The 19,170-nt window shown below is 34.2% G+C and overlaps 1 protein-coding gene across 3 annotated transcripts in view; it reads right to left on the bottom strand.

Annotated features, from left to right (window-relative positions):
• Window positions 1–19,170, bottom strand: part of ARHGAP42 (Rho GTPase activating protein 42) — a 241,876-nt gene that overhangs the window by 46,465 nt on the left and 176,241 nt on the right. For 2 of the 3 annotated variants that reach the window (XM_011369414.2, XM_023536121.1), the window contains 3 exons: window positions 12,303–12,413; window positions 2,957–3,061; window positions 919–1,048 (listed from right to left, as the gene is read on the bottom strand). In XM_011369414.2, coding sequence (XP_011367716.1) covers window positions 919–1,048; window positions 2,957–3,061; window positions 12,303–12,413 — 346 coding nt within the window. The remainder of the gene's footprint in view (window positions 1–918; window positions 1,049–2,956; window positions 3,062–12,302; window positions 12,414–19,170) is intronic. The other variant, XM_023536120.1, reaches the window with a different exon arrangement.

Below are 19,170 nucleotides of genomic sequence, written 5' to 3'. Positions count from 1 at the left end.
TATCTTACTAAACAAAACAACTTCATTCACCTATTGTCTACTGTCAGGGAAACTTCATAGTAGTGCTATTCCATGTGGTTTGTGAGTCTCATTAAGTAAAGAAAATACAGAAAGTGAGAATAAGCATTTCAAAACTTTTATACCAAATTGACATTGCTGCAAAATCCAAGCACATGTTTTTGTTTTTGTTTTTTTTTGTTTTTTTAATTTCTTTTTTTACAAACACACAGGTCTGTGATGGATTGGAAATAAAAACAATTGTTCCCTCACCACAAAGACTATGAGAATGATGCTATAGGGCATATCTTATTTGAATTAGAGAGTTAATTTAGTCCTGCAGAAAGGACCCGAGTTATACAAATTTGAATGGCTTTTTATTAATTTTTGTGAAAAAGATTTCTTAGTATGAGGCAATTATAAGAGTGCTCTATTGGGCCTGATGCTCATTTCCCAATCTCAGGAAATAAAAGGGTGCCAATCTGACATTACATAATTGCCAATTTTACTCCTGAAAATTGACAAAACACAAAATTCAATGAAATAATGCTGCTGGAGGGGAAAACTATTATCATAGTCACCAGGATGATTCATTCTGATAAACGCTTTGATTTTAATTTTCCATCAAACTTTAAATTGAGATTAGATCTCACAATTAAATTCTAAAACTTATGTTACTGTATCATCAGCAAAAGATCGTAAGTTCCAAGTTCAACAATATACCAACTTTAGAGATCCTGATGATGAAATGTGAAAATACTTCATCACTCTGGTGGTGATGATGACAGAGCAGATTAAATCTGATAAAGATGTAAGGGATTTCATTCTTCCTACTTGAAGGAAAAAGCACTAACCACATCACATCTCACGAAAACAGAATGTTAACCATAAGAGACATTCAGTTATGTCTTTGTAACTCACGTTTCTCCTGAACATAAAGATAGCCTTCCATTGTCCACTGGCTGGGTGGTCTGTAATCTTGGTTGGCAGATTTCATCCTTTGCATCAACCGCTCTACCTCTTGTCGAGTACTTTCAAAATTATTCCTTGTCTTAAGTAAACAGAAATAACAATTTCATTCGTTCTTTCCTACCAGTTTTAGAGAACCTCCAGCCCAAAGTTTCAAAACTGCAAATTGTGCAAAGGAGAACCTTGATTCTTTCAGCGCTACTCATCCATGTCCGCGATACTCTATGTTGAGTCCTATGGCTGATATCGAATGACTTTGGGGAAACTTTCCTACATGATCTTCTGCATGTTTCTCTTTGAATCTATGTGTTTCTTCCTATTTCCCACTCTAACATTATTACTTAGCATCTGAAAATATGTAATATTTATTAAATAGAATTTTATAATCACTAATATCTAAGGAAAAAAAGCAGATACATAGTAACATATTTCCTTTGGGGAATGAAAACAAATTAAATTCACATACTTTTGATACATGTGGCACTTGATGAAAAGAGTTCATCATTTTTATTCCAAACACTTTTGAAGAAATATCACTTAGCTTGGTTTCCAGAAATCCTAATACAGTTCACGAGGTCAGTATATTAATTAACTCACAGAAAATAAATAGGTTTCCAAGTTCTAACTTCTCTTGTAAGAACTAGTTTGCTCACATTACAGCAAGTTTACTTAAGATGTAAAAAGCATCTTTTCTCTATGAAAACCTCTTTCGCATTCAAGCCACATTATCTCAACAATACACATTTGAAAACATAAAAATCATCACCACCTAACTCTAAGATTTTGTTATGGCCCATAATAAAAGAATTGAATTTTCTTAATTGTCACTTTTGCTACTATTCTCTTTTCAATGTAGGGATCAGAATTTTTTCCTATTCCTGTTCTCAAATCCCAGGAATCTTAATACGATCACATTTAATATAAAAATAAATCATAAAAATACTTTAGCTTTTATAATTTTCCCCTTTAATATTTATTGAAAAAGCCCAAATGCATTCCATATTGAAAAACAATGGAATGAATTACATGTGAAATCGATTCTGCTATAAAATCTAGGTTAAATAAAAAGCTAAAGCTCAAAACACGAGGAGAATAAATCCAATGACATATTTCTCATGGGATACTCCAACTTCCTAGCTCTACTGATTGGACATCTCCACAATGGCAAAAATCAAATTCGCAGTGAAAGCCAAGCTTTTTATCGAAAATTAAGTGAGAGCTTTCCAAGTTATTTTGGCTACAGAGTACTACATGGGGTTTCAGAAATAACTTCATTTATACAAAACTTCGAACAATAAGAACTTCATTATTTATCAAGTTTGATAATATAGAAATAGATTGGCTTTTTTTTTGTTTTTTAATGTAAGTGGTGTTCAGCATCTGCAAATCAGAATTTGTATAACTATTTAATCAGATACCAAACAGAAAGATAAGACAACTTTACAAAATAAGCACTTGCAGAAATAGATAGGATATTTGTAAATAATTCTCATTTAAGCTTTAAAACAGTTATTTTTAATATTCAAACCATGTTTAATTTGAAAATATCTGAAAATGATATCAGATATATACAATTTCACATAGGGATGGGACTTTAGAGTGCTAAAGTACAACCTTCATTTCATAAAAATAGAAATGCTGCCCTCTCAGAAAATAAAACTTGCCTAAGTTCACCCAGTGAAGTAATGAGAAAATTGAATAAAAGGCAAAAGTTTCCAAACTTCCAGGTGCCTACACCTCAGTATTATTTAATTTTATGAAATTTTCTAGTACACTTGTTTTTAAACATTAATATTAGCTCTTTCCTGGTGTATTTTCAACAGCAGCTAGAAAACAAAATCAAATAAATTTATAATGTGGCTTTTCTAAATTAGTGAGGTTTTATTATACTTAGATAAGTTTGGAAAGACTCCAAGGTTTGGCTTGGTAAAAACTTAGTTGCGCTATGATCATCACTAAGGAGATGCAGTGAGAACAGGTACAGTCTTACATTCTGCAAGTTGAACTGCAGCTGTTGTTTATATGGTGCAAATTCCTGGGCAAGTTCATATCCCTCATGGTAAAATGTAAACAGACCCTGAAGGAATGACAAAAGCTGCAAAAATAAAGAGATAAAAAAAAAGAAGCCATGAAAACGTGTTTTTAAAAAATGACCATCAAATATAACAAAGTGGGGCAATTATATTTCATTCTAATGCCTCAGCTAATACAATTTCAATCTCTTTGACAAAGCAGAGACTAAAATTATGGATGTGAAGCAGAAGTCACAAAAGCTAATTTTCACTTCCTTTTTCAGTAGACAATGATCTGATTTTTGAGTCTTGTCATGGACAGCTGTCATGTTAACTACTTTAACATTCAAACACATTGCAGAAATATCCAGGAGAGATCATTAACGGAGAAAGACCAAAGGAACATAGGATCTACTCTAGAAAAAATTCTAACGGAAACAGGGAGATATAACCTGTGAAGTGAGAAAGACTAAACCAGTAAATTAGAGATAAAACGAGCCAATGGAAGGAATTAGGATTTGTCTAGATGAAATTAAGAAAAATATCACTAGGTGGCAGTACTGATTTGAGTATTTGACATAACATTTTGACAAGGAGTGGGAATAATTCAAAATTGAAGAGTTGAGCAAAAACATGGAGACAGATATAGATCTTTCATAAGAGTTAAAGTAAAACATTCTTTAGAAAACCACAATTTCTATATTCCTAGCCGAATACCAAATTCATGTGTGCTTATTTATAATGTTCTGATTCATCCAATAAGAGTGGCTCTCCATGGAGCTACACACACAGTTGTTGATATAAAACAAGTTATAACTGAAAATTTGTTTAAACTTTTTCATTTAATTCACTGGGATTTTACTCTACAGTCTTGTCCACCAATTCACTCTCTTCCTCAACCTCTTCCAACAATAAAGGTAAAAAATATTTTTGAAAACTGGTAATGGTTTTTTGATTCAAATAGCATAATATGTCTGTAAACTATTATTTTAAATTAAGGAAGAAACATAATTTGAAATCATTTTTACATGTAAATAACATCCAGGCACTACTTCTGTCTGGGGAAGCAAGGGGACTGAGGTAAGCATCAATTGCTATGTGCATTATGATTTCCAACAAACAAGTGCTTGTTCTATCTGAAAATAATAACCTAAGGTTTTCTTCCTATAACAAGTCAACTTCTTCCAATATAATGTTCATTTCAGAAAGCATATACTTTTAAATTGGTTTTGTTATATTTTAAAAACTTTCCTTTTCTTGTTTAACATCACTGGTCAATTTTAGAATTTTACTGTCAACTTTACATCAACTGAAAATTATCAAAACTAGTCAATAATCCTTTATTAAAATGATGCTATGATATATTTGTCGAATTGCCAATAATTTCAAATATATAATCTGCATATACTGGGGCCCAATTAAAAAGAACTGTGGTTTAAAATGGGGTTAGAAATACCTTTAATTAGCTGGGGCTTGGATATGTAGGTTTAGAAGTTTTCAGAGACAAAATAAGAAAATACTTTTGAAGTATAAAGAGAACACTAGTGTTCTAAATATCCAAATAATTGTTAAGAAGTTGTTAAAAGGAGTACTGTTTCACGTTTAATGTCCATAATCAGTCTAAAATTAAACTGTCTTATGAATTGGATGCCACACAAGGAACACGCTATTCTAATATCATCCTAAGTATAAAAAATTCAGTTAAACTTATAAAAAAGATACTTTAAGATATCTGTAATTATAGAATACCCAATTCCCTGAGGTCCATAATTCCACTGGCATCTTCTAACAGAATTCAGATGCACTAAGTAGCAGATAAATGTTTTAACTTCACAGTTATGCAGGGCACCCACTAGGGAATGTACAATTCCTTGGAAGGTACAGAAAAAATACATACGAAGAACCCACAACTTTTCCTTTTGTCTCACACCTATTTTGGAAGCAGGTTTGGGAAAAGTTTTATAATAAAGACAACATGCATGAAATAACTGCCTCTAGATGGTAGCAAAGTTAAACGTTTCTTAAGTTTGAATACATTCTGGTTCATTTCATTCACAACAAATTCCATGATGCTAAGTTAAGGGAACTTAATAAGACAGCCTGAATCTTGAAGAATTGCATTTCTCACGTGTCATTTTCTTTGTTCAGTCTGCCCGAGTGTGTGGATCATTGTGGTAAAAAACTACTGTGTCTCGACTTAAACTAATCCTGCCTTTAATATAATAACAACTACAAACCACTAGAGAGACAGATTAGGTTTTAATATTAAGAAAGTCAGTCACTTTTATCATCAGGAAAAAAAATCATATAGCACTTTATTATTATCAAGGGTTTTAGAATCAAATTACGTTCTGTCACTCCAATAACCTGACCAACTGTGAAAATTATTACTGCATTTACAGGTAAGTAATCATTTCCAGAACCCATCACAAGTCAGCAAAGGTTCAAATGTTCATAATTTCCCAGCCCATTCATAAGTCAGCAGGTTTCAAACCTTAAGGGCTCACAGTTACCAGTGATACTGTGACTGGCAGAGAAAAGTGAGAAAAAGGGTTGGGCTAGCATGGAAGTGAGGGCAAGAACCACAGAGCAATTGATGCAGTGATTCCAGATGACTGTTGCCTAAACTAAGCAGAACGACTGGAATGAAAAGGCTCTTAAGAAAATCCTAACGAATCTGCTAAAAAAACTACCAAAACTAATAAACAAGTTCAGAAACAGTGCAGGACACAAAATCAATATACAAAAATCAATTATATTTCTATACCTTGTAATGAACAATCTGAAAATGAAACTGAAAAACTATTCAATTTACAATAACTTCAAGAAAATAAAATACTTAGGAATACATTCTTTAAAAAGAAGTACAAAATTAATAGTTTGAAAAGTACAAAACATTGTTGAAAGAAATTAAAGAAGGTCGAAATAAAAGGAAAATATTTCACATTCATAGATTGGAAAGACTTAATATTGTTAAGACAGCAATATTCCCCAAGCTGATGTGCACACCAGAGGCCCAGTTGATTTCTTTGTAATAATTGACAAGCTAATTCTAACATTCATATGGAATTGAATACTGAAACAAACATAAACCAGTAAAAACAAGCTCAAAAAACAAAGTAGTTGACTCACATGCCTCAATTTCAAAACTTAATACAAAGCAATGGTAATCGACACAGTGTGATACTAGCACAATGATAGTTTTATAAATCAGTGAAAGATAATTGAGAGTCTAAGAATAAACCCACACACCTATGGTCAACTTATTTTCAACAAGGGTACCAAGACCGTATAATGAGTAAAGAATAGTCTTTTCAACAAATGGATTCTTTGAGCCCTGGATAGCACATGCAAAACAATAAAGTTGGATCCCCTACTTCACACCATAGGTAAAAATTAACTAAAAATGGGTGAATTGTTTGATATGTGAAATAGATTCCAATAAGGCTATTTTTAAATAAAATAAACAAACACTTCCCATACACAGAGCACCATGATACACTAAAAGAAATCAAAAGCAAGGTGGCAATTTTCACACTGTACATGTGTTGGACCTGTGAGCTAAAACCTGTAATCTTTGCTATTCCTTACTTGGAAGAAACTTAGTGAGATAAATATCTTAGAGAACAGCCTCAAAATGACTATGAAATGCTTTAAGTCTAATGCATAAGTGCTGAGAGGAGTTTACTGAGTAGAAATGAGTGGGCATCAAAATCTAACCAAATAAGGGAGAAAACTGAAAATAAAGGAGAGCCAAGGATAGAAAGAGGTTGATCAACTGTAGCCTGGGCACATGTTTAAAATAGGATGACCAAAAAAAAAGGATGGAAGAACAAATAAATTAACAGATTCGATTAATTTTTAAAAAGCCAAAACTTTTTGAAAGTCGTGTCTGTATAATATTGCCTCAGCAGTGAAGAATCACTGGAGTTCCTGAAGGCGTTATTTCTAAGCGTTCAAAAGGATGGAATTTCAGATAAATTCTAGGAAGTAAACTCCAGTAAAGGAAGACAGCAATTAAGAATAAAGGTCAGCCTATCTTCTCAGCTGGACAGGAATGAGGATGAGAGTATCACCAACAAGGTGATTAAAGTCCAGCAGAAGCCACCTTGAGACCAGGCCTTTCCAAGACTGATTTCTAAAATGAAGTTCAAGATGAATCAGCCAAATGAACAAAATGTATTTTTCTTACTTTTCCAAAATTTTTTCACTAACTACTATTACAAATTTCAGATTTTTAATAAAAGTATCTAGAACTGAATAAAAGGGTCAATATGGATTTTAAGGCCTATGACCTAAAGAGAGCTTTATTATTTAATTTTAAAAGAATGATTGCACTTAGGTTTTCAGATAGAAATTTAACCTTTAGTCCTACAGTTTATAAAAAACTGACACTGTCTTATCTGCTTACTTTGATTTACCCTCACTTAAATTTTCTGTATTAAAGCTAACCAATCATATTGAAAAAGAATACAAAAAGGTTTAACTTTCAAGACTTCTAGGTCTATATACTATCCGAGATATATTTAATTATTATATTAGCAAGTTTTAATTACCAAGTAGCTCTTGTTCAGTGTCAAAATTAGCCAACCTTTTTTAGAGAATCCAAAAAGTATTTTATAGTATATTTCATGATATAATAAGCTAGAGCTAAAGCATACTAAGCAAATTGAGTCAAATTTTCTTCAGCTAATGATTTAAAATTAAATTTAGGAGACTAAGGGAAGAGTATGAAAAGCAGTCTGTTTTAGTTTTTATATAATGGTTTATTTTCATTTCTATATTATTTTTAAATGTAATACAAAAAGACCATAGTGAAGTCTAAAAAGAATACTCTAATATGAAAATGCTCCTACAGAATTTAGATGTATATTTTGAAATGTTAAAAATTTTAAATGTGTTTTTGAAAAGTTGCTCTGGCTTTGAAGCCACACTCATAAATGGATTCATCATTTCTAGTGGTCATGGTCCACGAGGGAGATCACACAGTTGATACCTTACTGATGCTAACCATGCACCAGGCACTTGCTCTCCACATTACTCGTACTAATTGAGCCTCACCACAATCCTGGGGACTACGTATAAATTTTACTCCTAATTTACAAATAAAAACCTGAGGCACAGAGTTTGAAAATGTACTAAAATTGCACAGCTATAAGGTTGGAGCCAAATTCCATCTTATTCCCACTCAGCCATTGTACCTCTCTACATGGAAAGTGGTTGGTCAACAGTGGACTGGGGAGACAACTTGTAAAACAAAATGATGAAAGAAGAAGGGAAGAACAAATGAATGAATGGGCAGGTATGTGGCATTGATTCAGTTACCTTCACCAAAGTAAAGGTCAACCTCTTATTTTATTCTAAGAAATTAAAATAGCTTTACGATACAATTTTATGGGTCATCCATTTTGTTTGGTCAGAGCAAATATTGCGAGGGACTAATTTTTGTCATCAAGTAGCCAATAAGGCAGTAAATAGAACTATACAGTGACTTCAGATTTGTGTTCCAAATTTCTGGCTTTCCCCCTATTTAGGTTTCTGACCTCAGACAACTATCTATCTTTCTGTGACTTAACTTCCTCATCTGGAAGGATAACAACTATGTAATAATAAAATGTTGTGGAGTTTATGTGAGATAACATGAAGAAAACAGCTCCCAGTAGCTGCTCACAAAACATCAGTCCCAACTAAGTGTGCTCAAAGGATGGAATAAAAACATACACAAACTATAGCTGAATGAGCCATAAGAGAATTATAAGATTCTTTGTTTTCTGAGCTGCAAACTTGCATGCACCATAATATACTTGTGACACACTAGGGCTAAAACTCTCTTATGTAAGCTGCTCATGTTCAGTTAACTTCTCAATCTTTTTCTCCTAATCTCGCAAAATTCTCATAAACTCCAGGCAACTCTGAGAAGTAGCAGGATTATACAATCAGGAAGTCAGGAGATGATGTTTCTCCCCTCTTATCTCTTTTTCCCCCAATTACAGACCTGAACTGTTAACCTTGTTGGCAAATTTGAGAGGATGAGGTCTAGCACCATTCAACAGAAACGTAATGTGAATCACAAATCCAAACCAATGTGAAACTAAATTTTCCAGCAGCCACATTTAAAAAACAATTTTTAAGGCAAGTGAAATTAATTTTAGTATTTTATTTAATATATCAAAAATACTATTATTTCAACATGTAACCAATATAAAAGAGGTATTAACAAGACAACTTTTTTTTTTTGCACTAAACCTTTGCAATCTAATATTGATTTCACACTCATGGTACACCTTAGTCTAGATTAGCCTACTCTCAAATGCTCTATAACCACACAGGATAGTGCAGGTCTAGAGATCACCAGACAGCTACAATAACTTTCTCTGCAAAATGTGATAAACTGCAAACAAACAAACAAATAAAAGATGGTTATTAAAATTATACAGCTAATGAAAAATTGAGTTTAAAAAGCTGACTTACAATATGCTTTACAAATATAACAGTTTATTATTTAAAATGTGTAAATGAGCCTTTTTTTCTATGTTTTAGACACAGCTTTTCCTTGAAATAATGACACCGTAGGAATATTTATTTCTAATATCACCTGAATATTCTGCAGAAGTTCTGTCACACGTACTAGGAGCTTGACATTAATTGAAACAATGTAAAATTTTCTCAAATGATCATCATAATGAATGTTATTTAATGCAAATCACCAGGACTATTTATATTACTTACTTGATATCTTACATCTTAATGAAAAAAGTCACATCCCTAGAGGATTTTGCTTTACTCTAATGCTTGTTAAATAAATCGGGGCTAAACTAGAATAGATTGCCAGATTTCTGTAATATAAAACAGTAATGCGGCAGGAATTGGATTTCTGCAGAATAAAAACTGCAAAGATATTAAAGTATCCCCATGTGTGTTTTTTTTGGTTGTTGTTGTTTTTTGTTTTTTTGTCTATAGCTCCTGGGAGTTTTGTTTTTGAAATTTTAAAAACGTTTTTCTTTCAAATTAATTTGTAAATGCATAACCCAAAGAGCGACATGCCATGCCCATGTTTCATTGCTCCCATTTCTATTCTCCTCATTATTGAAATGGAAATTAAGTAAAACCCCATGGAAGAGACTTTGCGGCTAGAAACGAGAACGAGACTAAACTGACAGTACTATTTGGTTTGGCCAGACATTCTAATAGGAAAAATACAGCAGCCGAAAAAACATTTTGGAAGGAGGACAAATTTAACATTAATTTTGACTGTGGTGTCAGGAGAAAGGTATGCATTACAGAAGATTTTTCAGACCATCCCACTTTGGGATACAGTAGACAGAAGGAAGAAAACTCCTTCAATTAAAGGAGTTTCCACTTCTCTGCACGTATTATCACAGGAATTAAAAAATCCTTATCGCTCCTTCTGGTACCTGTGAGCAAACGATTTCACAATCTTCTCCCTATATACTTGATGTCATCTGACAGAATGTTCTAGTTCACTGTTTGCAGACAGGATGGGCCATAAAAGAGGCTTAGACAGGGAAACAGGACACCTGCATGCCCCTCCAGAAGCAAGACAGGTATTACAGATGTGAAAGGATTATTCCAGATGTGAAAAGATCATTCCAAGTGTGCGGAAGAACAGTGCAGCAAATGAGCATAGTATCTGAAGGGAATGGGGACAGGTAAGGAAGCAGTATGAAGGAAGACTATCAGAATTATCAGGAGTACGCTACAGTTTAGTGTCAAGAAGAAGTAAAATTCAGAAATCCCAAGAAGCAGCCCCTTAGAAGGAAGTTTGCCAGCAAGTAGAAAGGCTTCAAAAACCATGGTAGGAGATCACCAGACAGCTACAATCACTTTCTATGTAAAATGTGATAAATTGCAAAGAGGCAGGAATTAGTCCATGAGAAGGGGAGTAGAAATTCTAAGTATTGGTCATCTTCCTAGACTAGGGGTTGTTAGGCTGATCCAGTTGCCTATGAAGCCCAGATGAGTTTCAGAAGACCCCCTAAAAAATGTTTAATCAGATCCTCAAAGTGTCTATTAAATAGAAGTTACCAATTTATTCTAAGGGTTTAAGGGCTTAGCTGTTTGGCAAAGAGAACTTTAAGTTAAGACTGTCAACCCAAACAAAAGGTAAAAGTTAAATCCCCAAGCCTGCGTGTAGTTTCCAGTTCCTTAAGTCCCTCTGGCTGAAGGGTTGGTCTTATAAACCTGTGGAGTGGCCAGTTTACAGGAGAAAGTCAGGTGGCTCCAGCAGAAGGGAGAGGAGTGACACAGAGGTACTGGGAGTGATAACTCTTTCCGGCCTCTGCTCTGTCTGTTTCCTTTCATTTTTAGGGAATCACTGACAGGTTCCACCAGGAAGTAAGTTTTGTCAGATATGTTTTACACCGTGTCTTTCTTTCCCTTTTCTCCATCACTCCACTAAGATAGGAACACGGTATTTTCTTAAGATAAATAGATTTTTTTTTACAAACTGACATAATTTAAGAACATTACAGCTTAAATTATATTTGATTACTTACATATTTTACTATCGCTGTCCTCTCATCTCATGGGAATTGAACATTATAAATTAACAAAAGATTATCTCGACTATAGAACTTTTAGTCATTACAGATGATGCCTCATAAAGGTGCCTCCTTAGCCAATATTGTGACATTAGGGTATTACTTGGGGAAAAATACTAAGAAAATGAAGTAAGCTTATAAAGACCAGCCACCTGTTCTTTTCTGTAATGCGGTTTACATTAGGGAATCCATTACTTTTTACACTGACTTAGGAAAATAAATGACTTCACTGGAAAGTCAGGCAGATCCCAGCCTTGCAAGGAAGTGGGGTGGAACAAAGGGAGAAATACAGCCTTATGTTCTTCCTTTACCTGAAGGTTTGGTAAATGGGTCACTTTAGTGGTGAGGTGTATTTTCTTAGGTATATGTAATGCACGCCTTTTTATTTTTAATTTTAGCTTTTTGAAATCAATACTTTTTTTAGAGCAGTTTTAGGTTTACAGAAAAACTGAGCAGAAATTACAATGTTCCCATATATCTCCTTAGTCCCTGTACACACCGTTTCCTGTTATTAATATCTTGTATTAGTGTGGTACCTTTGTTACAGACGCTAATCCAATATTAATACATCATTATTTAAGTCCACAGTTTACATCAAGATTCACTTTGTGCTATGAACTCTAATAATGTAAACTATTCACCCCCTCCTCCATTCTGCCCTCCTCTTTTTACTTTAAAAAATCATAATTTTCAACAGGAAAAGTGCAATTTTTTTTCATAGGGCATACTAGACTTAGTTTTTTACAGGGAAACTAAAACTTACCGGTTCAACAAATTCAAACTTCTTTTTTTCTTGAACTTCTTGAATTTTAAAGACATATTCTAGTGATGCTTCATAGAAGTTTTGATGCTCTCGGTCAATCTGTGTATCTGCCTAAAGGGCACAAAAGCAAATCATGACACACGGAGTAATTACTGATGGTTCTATGTGGGACAGGGACTCAAATGCTGTTCTACCCTGAAACTTTTATTAAAAATTAAGTTCTGTCGGAAGTTTTTATATAGCAGTTATTATGTCCTTGGAATAAAGAGACTAGGAAAACACAGTCCTTGCCCATAAGAGCTTATAGTGTATGGGGTAGGAGGGGGGAAAAATACCAAACAAGCAGACAACATTCATTACATTTTTAAAAACAATATAGAAGAGGTATATAAATATATTTGAAAATCTCTGGGATCATAGAAAATGAGTCTTAAGTTCTGGGAGAAAACGGTGGTGGTTTGAGTTGAATTCTAAGATGAATAACTGGCAGTAAGTAGTCAAAAATTTTAAAAAGGGTTACTCCCATGAAAAAGTAAAGAGACATGACAGTTTGACAGAGTCTGTTGACAGAGAAAGTGGAGGGAAGCAGGGAAAAGTAAAGCTGGCATCACACCATAAAAGTTCTTGAACACTGTATAACAAATCTGCATTTTAATTGAGAAAGAGTCATCTGAGAATATTAAGCAGGAGAGAGCCACATCATTAGGTAATGTCTTAGGAAGATAATACTGATAGCAGAGCCAAAAAAATTCAATGGTTTTAACCTAATGATTCATGCTCCATCAATGTCATGCACATTTGTGCTACATGACTGCAGAAAGATTCTACTGATAAAGTGTGGGAAAAGTATTGAGATAATTTCATTTCTTTTTGCATTGCCTCTTCTCCCCTCTTCTATACCCACTACATCCTTGGATGCCCTCTTTTAAACTGACTTTGGTTTAATAGAGAGGCGTGAGTTCACTTTTCTTGCCCAATTTCACACTCCTTACTGCCAGCTGAGATTACTAAAAGCAGATGAAAAAAATGGGCTCTCGGTAATGCTAAGTATCCTCCAGCAACAGTTTGGGAATAGAATATTACTTTGGAGCCATTTTACAATAATTTCACAAACAAAAGCTTAAAACAAAAAGATAAAATTAAATTTGCTGGCTTGGACATCATAGTATCTTAAAACTTCATTTGAAACACCTTTAAAAATAATTATACTTACTATGCATTTATTTATATAATTAAAAATAGGTCAATATTATTAGCAACTCAATAGGGGTTTTCAAAGTTGAGAATTCTAAGTTTCTGAACTAATATACGAAAGAACATATAAGTCAGGTAGGAAATTTGAACCAGAAGCTTTTCAGCTTCCAAAGATTGTTTAAGAAAGATACAAGTCTATGGCCATGCTACCCTGATCCTGTCTGATCTCGGAAGCTAAGCAGGGTCAGGCCTGGTCAGTACTTGGATGGGTAGACCACCTAGGAAGACCAGGTGCTGTAGGCATAAAAAAAAATTTAAAAAAACGATACACATATCAACAAAAAGACAATTAGTATTCCATACAAATCATATATATTTTCTTCTTACCACCGCTTAGAGGAACATACTATTTATAGAATGAATGATAAGGAGGTATAGTTAGTGGTATGCTAATAAATCTTTAACAACTGGCTTTCTTGGGGAAAGCCTGATTTGAAGAATCTGCTGGTTTTGGTGGTGTAAATACTTCCAAAACAGCCAGTTCCAAACCACAAACCCAACATCACTGAATGAGGGAGGTAGATGAGAAAATTGGCTCTCCAAGAGAAAGCTCCAGTATACCACTGGGTGTAAAAGATACAAGAATATTTTTTAGTCTCAGAGATAACATTCTAGTCCACATGTTATTTCTGAAGGTTTTATTTACTTTAAAAGATAACATCATTGTGTTGACTAGCACATGGGAACAATCAAGAATGTTGAGACACTTTTAGAGCATAAATGATTATTTTCAGTCAACAAAGCTGTGCAGAAAGAGCACAGCCGGCATGGATGCTATCCACTGAAAGGCCTGCTTACGAGGCTGGCCTTTGGCTGGCATCTGGGAATGTTAACTTTGAGAGCATTCCCAGCACCCTAACTGATAAAAGTAGCACACTATGCCAAAACTGTTTGGGTAAACAATATGGTTTACTTCAAACACCTGCTTCCCTTCTGGGAGTTTGGAATTTGGGTAGAAGCAGAAAGTGCCTATGTGACCAGCTCCCAATAAAAACCATGGACACTCAGTTTATCATGAGTTTCTAATAGACAACATTTCACACGTTTTAACGACTCATTGCTGCGGGAATTAAATGTGTCCTGTGTGTTCCCACTGGGAAATGACTCTTGGAAGCTTTTACCCGGTTTCCCCCAGACTTCGCCCTATGCATCCTTTGCTGATTTTTCTTTATAACCTTTCATTGTGATATAGCATAGCCATGAGTCCTCCTAGCAAGTCACCAAATCTGGGAGTAGTTTGGGGGACTTCTAACACAAGAGAATTAAGTCATGTCCTCAGAAACTTATTTCCCATGCACAATCCCATCTTATCAGAGGTGGTGGTGGGGGTGGGGGGGGGGAACAAAGAAGGATGAAAGAAAAATAATCCCCCTTGTTATTTAGCAGTTATAGATATTTTCCATCACCTCTAATCAAGATGATTTTGATATACCAAATCTGCTTTAAAAGGTCATCTAGAAGCACAGTGATTAAAGAACAGTTTAATTCCTTTTCAGTACAAGATTTAGGAAGACATTCTTTGACTCCCTTTAGTACCTGAGCTCATAGTGTGTGGTTCACCAGCAGACATTTGTTTATATACACATTAGCAAGTGTTACTTTTTGTTTTGAACTAGATAAGGAAGATAACCATATAATTTACTGTCCAAACTCTTTAAACTGAAAGAGATTACTACTAATAATTATGCCAAAACACCAGGTATAAACTGTTATTTACACAGCAAATAGTAAAGTTAACCTACTAAGAAACAAAGTTAACAGGAAAACCAGTGGAGTAGGGGGAGATAAAAAGAGAAGAGTTTGAGTGAGGGAATAGGGTCCAGAAAAGTTATGCTTTGGAAGATCAAAAGGTTTTGTTTGAAACAGTTTGAAATGAGAGAATGAGTGCACACTTCATCTCCTAGACACTGCAAAAGCTTGAAGAAGATATTGACAAGATCAAAGCAGAATTTTAAGAAGATTAACGTGAGGATGGTATAGAACATAGTGATTAAATTGTGTGGCTGAGTGCATGTCACTATAAGGAGATCTCTTATTTATTAAGGGCAAAGGTGTGTGGTATCTCTCAGTAGGCAGAGAAGCTGAAAGATGTATGAGAAACGAGGGGGAACAAAGTCTAAAACAATTTTGATACAAGAAATACCAGCATTAACAGAAAGAAAGAAGCAAGAGCAAATTTGAGAAAATGTTGAGGTATGAGATTTCACATGTGTCACTAAGAAGTGGTAAAGTCCTGGGCAGTGGAAAGATGGTCAGGCATGATGAAATCATGACCTGAGAAACACTCATCAAGATGTTAGAAATGGTATGGTAACAGTAGAGATGTTAGGGACATAAATTGAAGAGTAACAGAGGTAAAGGGTAGAATCAAAGAGATTCCCTTCATTCAGGAGGTAGAGATAAGAGGAATCTGTTCGAAGCATATTTAGTGATACGTGGAAATCCAAATTCTTGGATTCTAAAAGAAATTCTTTTTCCCTTCCTTTTTTTATAATTATAAAAGTATTACATATTCATTATTATAAGTTTATTAGATAATAAGAACTGTAATCCCACTGTTAATATTTTGACATGTAACACACACAAACTTATTTTAAACAAACCTGAATAATACTGTACATACTATTTCATTTAAACTTTGGTTTTTTTTGCACTTAAGCTAATATTTCCCAATGTCTTTAAGTGATTTTCCCAATAAAATTTTTTACAGCCATATCACATTTCATTTTTGATCAAGCTTTATACGTATACTTACCTTAATCATTCTTTTGTGTCATTTCACGTTTCTAAATTTTTGCATTGTTAATAACTCTTGGTTCAATATATTTATATAATTTATTTTTTATGTTCATTTCTGATCATTTCTATTGGGTTAATTCCTGCCAATAGAAATCATTTCAACTATCTTGCACATTTAAAATTTGTTAAAATATGTCATCAAATTTACTTCAAGAATGATTGAATGATTTTATGTTTCTACCAGAAAAGCAAAAGTGTGTTCAGGTTCCCATACCATCACTTACAGTGGATATTACCTTTTAATAAATTAAACTAACTTCAGATTGCTATCAATTTGTGATACATGTGACACTGAAACTTACAATATTCACCACTGTTTATATTTCTTTTTTGATGAAATGCCCATATTCTTAGCCCATATTCAATTGAAGACTTTTATCTTTTTCACACTGATTTGCAAACGCATCTTGTTTATAAGAGATCCTATGTTATAATGCTGTAATCCTATGCTATATGCTATATAAATTCCCCAATGCTTTGTCTTTTAATTTGATTTAATATCTTATGAAATAGACATTGCTTTTATGCATTCTGGTCTTTCTATGTTCCCTTTATGATCTCTTCCTCTTATTTTATGCTTAGAAAGAAATGATCTAATCATATATTAAATATTACTTCTTTTCATCTACTGCAAAGTCTATAATCTTGACAACTCTAATTCCAATTTTGTTTACTCCAATGATCCATCTAAGTGATGGCTTTGGAGCTTTAGCAACACAAGTGATCCCTAGTTCGGTCTTGGAAATGTGGAGCCACTTACTTTCCATGATCAAAAAGAACAAGGAGTCAGGTAAGAAGGCACAGAGGGGTCTGAGAACTTAGTAAGTTTGATGCTGACAGAGGATGAGAGCTGCGCTAGATAGGGACAGATAACTTTTGATGTCATGTCACAAAATTAAATATGTGTGTGACAGTATCTCCCTATAACAGGTTGATTCCTGGAAGTGAGGAGAAAAGTAAAACCAAGCCACATTTTTCTTTGTCTACATTATGTGCTCTGAGGAGCTGCTATGGTTGTGTTGTGGGCTGTGCCTTCTGGAAAAGAAGTACGTGCATGTGAATGAAGAGGGGCAATTGGAGGACATTATTAACCATGTTATAGGTTTGTCCAGCCTCCAACTAAATACAGAACCAGAATGGATATTTTATTTTACCACAGCCTAAGGGATTGAGGGCCACTAACAAGCAAAGTATTAAATATTGAGCTAGGTCGTCAGAGAAAATTAAAGCATATCCTCTAGAGCAGGGGTCTTCAATGGGCTGCATCAGGCATTAGATTCTCATAGGAGCACTGGTCCCTGGTGCCAAAAAGGTTGGGGAACATTGCTCTTGAGGACATTCAAATTTAAATAAAGTTAGCATTTGTCCATGAGTGGCCTCTTATATTCATCAAGAACCTGATGAACCTAAAACCCTTTTTAGAGACTAAAAACTACCCTCGATTTTGAGGTCTTCAGTTTTTAAAATGACAACTGACTATGGCACTTGGAGATAATTATGGGAGCTTTTCTGCATGTGACTTCAACTATAGACCGCATTCTCTCTTAGGTTTATTCTAATGCAATATGTTTAGAGAGAAATGTTTAAAGAGCATTTAAGAAGTTTGGAATAGATGAATACAATATTAAATCTGCATGGAACCACAATAACCCCAAATAGCCAAAACAATCTTGAGAAAGAAGAACAAAGCTGGAGGCATCATGCTCCTTAATTTAAAACTATGTTACAAAGCTATGGTGTATAAAACAGTATGGTGCGGCATAAAAACAGAAATAGACTAATGGAACAGAATACAGAGCACAGAAGTACACCCATGCCTATATGGTCGATAAATTTATGACAAAGGAGACAACAGTATATAATTAGGAAAGAACAGCCTTTCAGTGAATGGTATCAGGAAAAAAATGGACAGGTATGTGTGAAAGAATGAATCTCGACTCCTATCTTATGTTGTACCAAAAATGAACTCAAAATGGATTGAAGACTTTAACGTAACACCTGAAAACCATAAAATGCCTAGAAGAAAACATAGGTGGTAAGCTCCTTAACATAGATCTTGGTGGTGATTTATTTAAAGTCCTACACCAAAAGCAAAAGCAACAAAAGCAAAAATAAATGAGACTATATCAAAATAAAAAGCTTCTGCACAGCAAAGGAAATAATCAACAAAATAAAAAGGCAATATACTGAAAGAAAGTATTTGCAAATCATATCCATTAAGGGACTAATATCCAAAAATATATAAAGAACTGATATAACTCAACAGTAAAAAAGTAAACGGTCCTATTGAAAATGGACAAAAGATATGAATAGACATTTTTCCAGAGAAGACATACACAAGGCCAATACCTGAAAAGATGCTCAGCATTACTTATCATCAGAGAAATGCAAATCAAAACCACAATGAGATATAACCTCACACCCGTTAGAATGACTATTACCAAAATGACAAAAGATAACAAGTGTTGGTGAGGATGTGGAGAAAAGAGAACCCTTGTGCAGTGTTGGTAAGAATGTAAATTGGTGCAGCCACTATAGAAAACACTATGGAGCTTCCTCAAAAAATTAGAGATAGAACTACCACATGATCCAGTAATTCCACTTCCAACTATTTATCTGAAGAAAATGAAAACGCTGACTCAAAAAGATGTATGCACCTCTACATTCATTAGCATTATTTACAATAGCCAAGATATGGAAACAACCTAAATGTCCACATCCATCAATGGATGAACGGATAAATGGTGGTGGTGGTGGGGTTTGTGTGTGTGTGTGTGTGTGTGTGTGTGTGTGTGTGTGCGCGCGCGCGCGTGCA

The sequence above is a fragment of the Pteropus vampyrus genome, unplaced genomic scaffold, assembly GCF_000151845.1.
Source record: "Pteropus vampyrus isolate Shadow unplaced genomic scaffold, Pvam_2.0 Scaffold148, whole genome shotgun sequence".
In the NCBI taxonomy this organism is placed as follows: Eukaryota; Metazoa; Chordata; class Mammalia; order Chiroptera; family Pteropodidae; genus Pteropus; species Pteropus vampyrus.
Note: the sequence above shows the minus strand (reverse complement) of the source record. Positions and strands in the feature narration are given on the sequence as shown.